The sequence below is a fragment of the Cottoperca gobio genome, chromosome 4, assembly GCF_900634415.1.
Source record: "Cottoperca gobio chromosome 4, fCotGob3.1, whole genome shotgun sequence".
Classification (NCBI taxonomy): Eukaryota; Metazoa; Chordata; class Actinopteri; order Perciformes; family Bovichtidae; genus Cottoperca; species Cottoperca gobio.
Window position 1 is genome coordinate 14056700 of NC_041358.1, and position 9198 is coordinate 14065897.

General features: G+C 41.4%; 1 protein-coding gene across 1 annotated transcript in view; it reads right to left on the reverse strand.

Annotated features, from left to right (window-relative positions):
- Positions 1-9198, reverse strand: part of LOC115007208 (anosmin-1-like) — a 41668-nt gene extending 32470 nt beyond the window's left edge. The window contains 1 exon segment of the mRNA XM_029429970.1: positions 8963-9198. Coding sequence (XP_029285830.1) covers positions 8963-9139 — 177 coding nt within the window. The 5' untranslated portion in view covers positions 9140-9198.

Sequence of the window (9198 nt, forward strand, 5' to 3'; positions counted from 1 at the left end):
TCCTCCTCTGCCCACCTTTTCTCTTCTTCCTACCGTCTTCAAGGCACTTTCTGACTACGCATAACTGGTGTAACTCACTCAATTAGAGGAGGTTCTTAACTCTCTCAAACATTAAAACACAGTTTTGAATAACCTCATTAATATGTGCTCGTAATGTTACAGACACTAAGTCTCCCTCTGCATTTTCACCATTGTCACTACTATCTACCTAAAATAGAAGGAGTCTCTGTCTGTACGCCTGTCCTTTTATTTTTTCGTCAACCGTTCATCTGATCGACTTCACATGGGTGTATTGCTGAGGACCCAAGGAAGTGCAGTGTCGAGTGTGAGCTTTTGAGATGTACTGTTACACCGGCCAAACGGCATGCTGGGTACAGCTCTCACTCCTCATTCCTCGCTACAATATTACCGTCGCTACAGTACATTCAAGAACAGATAAAGAGAGACGGGAGAGACATATTTGACATATTTTAGTAATGTTCTCAACAACTGTTCATCCGATGGACTTCATACTTTGCGGGTGTATTGCTCAGGACCTATAGGAGCGCAGTGTTGAGTGTGAAGTTGTTTGGATGAATTCTGAGGTCTAAAAAATGCATTTAAATTTCCTTCATAAAACATTTGCGAATCCAATGCTTTTGGAACATTTTGAAACCTGTATTGTTTACATCCAAGTGTACTTGCTGGCAGTCTTCTTCTTCATAGCCTTTGTCAGGGCATTGCTGATTTCTGTAGAGTTTAACCGCCACCTGTCATTCAGTGGAATAATGTGAAAACACTGGTAGGAATGTCTGGGTGCAGATAAACAAAACGGGGATCCACTCATAAGAACATTTCTCCACAGGGTAGCTTTAAGTTGCATTAGTGCTGCAGAATCGGGATGCTGGGGGTGCAGCGGAGAAGAAAATTCCACCCTCAGATCTCCTTTCAGCATCAGTTTGTGATGTTCAAGGAATATATAATATATTTTGTGATGTAGTGATATAATTTACAGCTTTTATTACTTTGGCTTCTGTTACACATTCCCCAGATTTACCACAATGTCTTTCTAAAGTTGCCAGATGAATATACCTGAGCTGGTAAGGCTGTATATGTATGGTGGGAGACCAATAAGTGTATGGGGGAAAGAGTCTTACAGCTGCAATGCAAAATCTGTTTATTCAGGTTGCTGTAAAGTAGAAAACAATGTTTCTGCCTCTTTAAAACATGTATAGATATGTCACGGTATGACTGCTGAAAAGTTACAAGTACAATGATAAGAAATACATCAAGGGAATGGGAGTTTCAACGCTATACACTGCTGTGGACTTATTGAATTAACTAAACACAAATGTGCAATATTGCTCTGCGTTGTCCTGCTTGTAGATGCTCAATCAAGGTGGGTCCTCCAACAGAGTGATGGTTAATTCAACCAACCTCCCTTCTGTCTTTGTTTTGGTAGAGAGAGAAAAAGATACAGAAGAGCACTCTGTTATTCTTTGTGTCTTTCATTTGTACCCTCCATCTTTTCCTTTCAGTCTCTCCACATGGCTGCCAACTTTTGTAAAAATGACAGGGGAGGACATGAAAATGATGGTGATGATATGTTGTAGATGCTCCACTCAAAGAACTGAGGACAGTTAAAACATCTCCAGATTTTCACTGATGAGATATAAAGCTGCTTTCCACACTGCTGGCTTCACATCTTCATTCCCCATCTTAATCTTTTTCACGCTCTCTTTCTTTTTCTGCCTTCAACGCCATAACATCCCCCTTTTTCTGTCACTCCTTTCCAGCCCCCTATGTAATACACACATTGGTGCACGCACACACGGATTTACACATACACACAATGATCCCAAGTCAATTTCATGGGACATATTTGCTGTCAGAGCCAATCAAGGCAGTTTAGATGGGCCTGTGTGCCGTACGGCTATTAAACGGTGGTCAGAGTGGGGTTTCGTAGGGTCTCAGATTGTGTGTGTGTCTGTCTGCGGCAAAACAGCTGCACATGTTGAAAAAGTCTGGGGAAAGAAAGGAAGGATTGGAAGAAGGTGACTGGAAGAAGAGAAAATAAGTTGGATGTGGAAGGCTGATAGGAAATGGGAGGGAGGGAGGAAGTTGAAAAGAGCAAAGGGAGACAGACAAAAGAAGGCAAAAGATGGAAATAAATATTAGTTAATAGGAGCAGCAAGGAGACTGGTGGATAATAGTTGTGAAACAGGACGCAATAAATTTTGTTGACTGCCGTTTGTCTGGCTGGAGTTATTTTACTAATGGGGAGCCAATTTTTAAGTATATTTTCATCCATAGTGGAAGAACTTTATTTAATTGTATTGTGGCACTATACTTCTGGTTATGGATAAAGTTGTATTTGATGTATTGATTTAGCAAAAGTTCTATATTTAAAAATCTTAAAGACCAACAAAACCTTTTGGTCGAAAAGCTTTTGTGCATGTTATGGTTCATGCATCAGAAAACATTGTTGATAAAAAAGATACCTTGCATGAAAAGTATCCCAGTTTATGATCCATGACTTGGAGCAAAAATGTTCAAAAATCCCATTAATTTTAATGATGGATTTCCACATGGCCGGATTTCATACCAACACTTTAAACGCAGGGTCTTAAACTTTTTTTTCGATCCTGGGATCCACAAGAGATATTTGTCAGAGTCTGAGTCCAGTCAGAACCAGAAGTGACACACGAAGTTAGAAAAACCTGCACTAAAGGACTTCCACATGTCTCTGATGACTGCTGAGTCCAGTCATCATTGTTAAAGAATAACAACCTGATGTTACTGGATGCAACAGCAGGAAAAAGGTAGGGACACAGACACACACACACACACACGCACACACACACACACACACACACACACACAAACATGTGCACAGACAACATGCACACGCACAGCTGCACACACCCTTCAGTGTTTGAAAGAGAGTGAGATATAAATCACACTTCTGCCAGATGCAGCGATAAAAACTGTGTGTGTGTGTGTGTGTGTGTGTGTGTGTGTGTGTGTGTGTGTGTGTGTGTGTGTGTGTGTGGAGAAGAGACACAGAGGCAGAGAGAGTGTGTGGACATATTATATGTGTGTGTGTGTGTGTGTGTGTGTGTGTGTGTGTTGTGGTCAGTGTTTGCGGTAGAAAGTCTATTTAACACGAGGCATTAACTCTGCTAATCACACCCAGATGACCCAGAAGCAATCACAGCTCCGGTGTGTGTGTGTGTGTGTGTGTGTGTGTGTGTGTGTGTGTGTGTGTGTGTGTGTGTGTGTGTGTGTGTGTGTGTGTCGCGTGTATGTGTTCTTTGTGTGAGTGTGTGTGGTGAAATTTACATCAGGACTTCCACTCCACAGAATATGAAGTTCTTCTAAAAAAGCCCATGTTGAGGTCTGAACATTCCCGACAGAAGCCCCAAATTAACTTACGTGCATGCGCCCGTGTGTGTGTTTCCGTGCACATGTGTCAACGTTAGTGTTTGTGGTGCTCCACATCCTGTAAACAACAAGAGTCACAACAAAGTGGTTGTTGTAGGTTCCTGAACTTTGCCTCATCCGACAATTACATCGGCATCCGTCTTTCTGTTTCAGTTCACTTCCTACAGCAGTAATGATGAAACTCAATCGATAAACAACATACTCTAAATGATCAACAAGTTAAAGGAAAAGTACAACATTTTGGGAAATATGCTTCTTGCTTATTCACTTTCTTAATGAGAGTTACATGAGAAGATTGATACCACTCACATATCTGTAAACTAAATAGGAAGCTACTGCAGAAAAGCGCTGGCATTTTTTCTTGCCTTGCGCATTCACATTCCCTCCTCCGCTCTGTTTCACTCCCACACACACACACATGCACACACACCTACAGTCAGAGACAGAGAGCGGAGGAAAGGAGAGGAGTGAACTACGCATCAGCACCCCCCCCCCCCAATTCCCCCATTCCCCTATTCCTCCATTCCCCCATTCCTCCGTTCCTGTCGCAGCATTTTTAATACAGGTAGCTCATTTGGACCTGGTCATTTTAAAAGTAGCTCACAAGCCAAAAAAGTGTGGGCACCCCTGCTCTAGGCGGTCGCATGTGGCCACATACGCTCTCGCCTCATTGGGAGCAATTGAAAAAAACACTATGTGGACATTCAGCCTTAGCTTAGCACAAATACTGTAAACATGAGGAAATCAGTTCTCTGGCGACCAGTGGAGACTTTTAATTTCTTTTTTTAGAGGTGCTGGTAGGCGGACACAGGCAGGCTAGCTGTTTCCCTCTGTTTTTAGTGTTTGTGCTAAGCTAAGTTAGCCAACAGCTGGCAGCATGCTTCATATTCGGGATATGAGAGTAGTCACCACTGGGAAGAAGAATGGATGCCTGGTTGCCTAAGTATCAGATATAATATGCCAAGTCTTTTTGTCTGCCTCTCTTTTTGGGGCTAGAAGAACAAAACCATGCCGCTCAATGCTTTGCCATTCCAGCTGTGATTTACTGTCTTGGAATTTCTTGTCCTGGTTTCAGGTGAGAGTCACTCCTACGCTTCCACAATTTTATCACCATCAATCCCTGGTTCTGCTGATCAAATGACAGGGCGATCACCAAGCCGCAGAAAGAGGTAGATGCTTTATCTATGAGGTGAATCAAGCAAGCCTTTGTCTCCTGCCATCACCCACCATTCTGCCTGTCTCTCTGCTTACCTGTCTGCCTGCATGTCAGTCCACTTTTTAGCCAGAATTTAGTTTATCAGGTTGTCTGTCTTCATGTATGTTTGTTACACCTGTCTGTGTGCGTCTACCTGCCAGCTCACCCTACCGTCTTTCCATCTCCCTTGTCTGTCTTCGTGCTTGACCGCGTCTGTCTACCTGCCTTTATCTCCCTGTCTGTCTCTGTGCAACCTGACCTGACCGTTGTCTCTGGACTTTTTCAGAGCGTGACTGGTTGGCTGACCGACCTCTGGGCTGATTAGAGTTACCTACCGCAGAGCAGCTGGGACACACACACACACACGCACATAAACATGAATGCACAGGCAGCCCATTCAGCCTCACACTGGCCCTCAGCCCTGGCTCGAACCGCTAGCCATCCGTTCATCAGCACCACAGACCTGTGAGTGTTCAAGACACGCAGTCTAATCTCATCTACTACGTATGTGCAAAAAGATCCAGCTCTGCAGGCGAGGCTGGGTTTTTTTCCCTTATTTTTAAGAGTTTACATCAAGGAGGAATTTGGGAATATGACAACATACCAGCCAATATATACTCATGAGCGCACACACACACACACACACACACACACACACACACACACACACACACACACACACACACACACACAGAGCTATAATTACACTATTACACCATACAAGGGAAAGTAGTGGAAAACCCAGAGAAGAAGCAGAACGCGAGGTGTAAATAGAAAACTGGTGACTCACATTCTAGTGGCTACACACTCGCCACACACACACACACACACACACACTGAGAGAGAAAGAGCCAAAAACACAGGGTTCACGCACATGAAGCCAGAGGAAGCAATGTGTGTGTTTGTGTCTTTGTGTCTGAGTGTGGTGACAGAGTAGGATGAGTAAAGCTCTATTTGCCCTCACTGATGTTATAGTTACTGGAGCCCTTATCAAAAGGTTTTTTGTTTTTTTAAACGTTATGTTCTTTAAATGAATGAACGCTTTAACACACAGTCTCTCCCGCCCATTAATCACTCTGTGTTCTGCTACACTGCCCTATAATAGGTTCAGGGAGTGATGCTGTTCCCCAGGATGTGGCTGAGAGGAAACTTGTTTCCTTGTTTGCTCAAAGTTTAGTGGCTCTTTTTAATTTGGTAAAACACACAGAGTTTTCAGTGCCTTTTTATATCCTGAAATTAGTTTCTGAGTCACAACATCGTCCTTTCCTGTTTGTAACCGTCCTACTAATCAATCAGTGTCGATTTCTTTTTCTGTAACATATTTCAATAAGGGCTGCAACTAACGATTCTTTTCATTGTTGATTAATCTAAGGATTCATTTTTTAATTAATTGTTGTGTATAAAATGTCAGAAGGTAATGAAACACCGATGTCTTCAAATGTCTTGTTTGTCCAACTAATAGTCCAGAACCAAAGATATTAATTTGACAATAGTGAAAGGATGAAATCCTCACATTGGAGAAGCTTGAAAAGCTAATGTTGTCATTTTTGCTTGAGAAATTACTCAAAGTTAAACATAGTTGCAGATTCCTTATCTGTCAATCTACACAATGCTAATTTCAATGATGAACAGCAAATAAATATGAATTTTAAGAATAACATTCCATGTAGCATTGAGTTCTTGATTTGATTTTTGATTTTCCTAAAGTGAGTAAAATATTACTTACTCACACCTTCCGTCGCAGACTGAAAACTCACCCGTTTCGACTGCACCCCGGCGAATGAAAAAAACAACTTTGTATATTGGCTTATTTGTAGCTAATAGTTGAATTTGTATCCTATTGTTTCTGTATGTTGCACTTGGTTTGGCTTATTTGAAGCTAATATTCTGCACTTAAAGAATTGTACCTATTCAAAGCTAATGTACTTGCAAGATTCTTGCTATTCGGAGTTGTATCCTCATGATTGTTTTGACTTATTGTACGTCGCTTTGGACAAAAGCGTCAGAAGCGTCAAGAAGTTTCATGAATCAACCTCTGTGTTCTTACCTGCTTTGTTTCAAGATGTTTACAGTCTTAAAATCTGAAAGAAACTATCCTGAAACAAAACAAATGTATAAATTGTAAGTGGAATTGTCTGAATGAATATAAATATTCTGATAACTTCATTTGTTTTTAATAAAAAATAAGATCTTAGGGGGGAATATGACTCTGAGATGGACAATGTGCTGTACACTACACCAAACAAAGTGGGAGGGTATTTCTTTTCGTTTCTGGATTCTGAGATATTTTCTCAACAGGTGAGTTTTTTAGAGTTTAGAGTTTATGGTTTGAAGATATCAGCGTATCAGTGAGTCAGACATTCCTGGAAGTCTAAACACACCATAGATGTCAACTAATGCCAAGAGTAGAACAGAAAACAAACTCACAAAAGAGATAAAATAGTTGTATCAGGATGCAATGCAATATTTTTGTTTACTAATAAAAAATGAAACCCAAGTAGAAAATGAATGTCTGCCCTGTTTGCTACCTCCCAGTCAGTTCGTTTCATTTCCATCGCTGTTGTTTGATGCTCAACATCTGACTACTGCACTCCACTTCATAAAGTTTAAACCAAATGTTCCCTTTCTCACACCTCCATTCCAGAAACCCCACACACACACACACACACACACACACACACGCACACACAGTCACACACACAGTCACACACACACACACACACACACACACACACACACACACACACACACACACACACACACACACACACACACACACACGCACACACACACACTCTGCAATAGAGTCATCCAGGGGCCAGCCTCATTACCCAATGCACAGGTGCCGGGAGTCTATTCTGGATGGACGAGGACCAGACCAAGCTTTGTTTTATACATGAACATATGCAAACCCACACATACACACACACATAAATACACACACTTTCTTCTACACACATCAGAGCCACTGGGGCTGAACTCTGTGGTTAATGACTTTCCCACCCACTACACAGCAAGCACATGTTGAAGCCGTTAACGATAAGTGGCTTTTCGAACTTGGTAACGTCCTAATGTCCCCGTTAATCTCACATTCCTCACTACAAAGGCCAAAGAACTTGGTCCAGCGATTTCACTGAGATGAGTAATTTTGTCAACTATTATATAACCTACATTATTTTCAGGGTACCTTTGGCCCTCTGAGTACTGAAACAAGGCAACTTCAATCAAACAACATCAAATCTTCCTGATGCAAACCATGTTGGAAACAGCTCACTGTTTAAGGTGAGATCACACAGTTTCTTCTGATTAATTATTTAGGCAGTAAGTGCTCCACTGTGCATGTTCTGTTGTGCCTAACAACACCTCCTAGCTGATCTAAAATATCTGCACAATGTGGCAATGAGAGGCCATTGTTTCTCTAAAGACCCATAAAAAGGAGAGAACTGCAAGCTTTTTCTTTTTTAAAGATTTGGATGATATCTACAAAATTGTAATGACTACTTACTGTATTTATCCAGCAAGCAACACAGTTCATGACAAGAGTGAGATGACTCAGTGATGCTTCAATGTTTTAATACAAGTTAATGATGCAATTAAAAGTTAATGCTAATATCTGTGGTCGGATGTATCATGAAGAGCAGTCATTTCTGCATACTGTAGTGCTGAATCTGAGAATTCACTGAGGAATCATCACGTCAGTGGATTATGAAAAAGTCATTTTTAAACTCCGACCCTTCTGATTTATTTAGCCTATCAATGTGACTAAAGACTGCACCTGATTGATTCAAGATGTCCAATGCCTATCTCCACTTCTGTTCCCCCTTCAGGATTCCCTTGTGTAATATTTAAGAGAGATGGGTCACTCTGAAGATTAAAGCAAAGAGTTAAGATAATAAAATAGCATTAAGCAAGACGATGTAACAACTATTAGGTACCACAGACAAAACCTCTACTGATCCCACTGAACTACATGCATGAAGACTGATAGAGTTGCAGTATCCAGTACACTGTCAAAACAACACATACAGTGAATGCAACATACAGAAAATCCACCTTTAAATAAAGAGTAAAGGGTAAAACAATCTAAAAATATGCATCTTAACTGGCCTTATATTTGAGGGATACAGTTTACTCACCTTTGATGGTCAAATAAATGTTTAGGTATTACACTAATGTAATTAGACTGGGGTTTAAGCGGAAAAATCCTCAGTGAGGGCTGTTTTATTTTATGACTTTGAATTTTATGAATTTATTTTGTATACATTGGTGTTCATGTTGACCGTTGACAGCTTGTCATATTCGACCTCAGGGACGGTAAACAAGATACAAAGTGGTTGTAGGTACCTGGAGGTGTCTGAAGGCAGCGGTGAGCTGAGTCATATGTAGAGTGAGGCACCTGGAGGTGCATCTGGCGTTGTTGATTTTCTCCTGAACATCCTCCAGCTCCGATGAACTCCTGCGGGCACGAGTCACCGCCAACACCGCGCAGAAGAGCACCAAAGCAGCCCGAGAAACAGACATTACACCGTGCAGAAATACAAGAAAACGAAATAAAAGGACGCACAAATTAAACGGCAGAC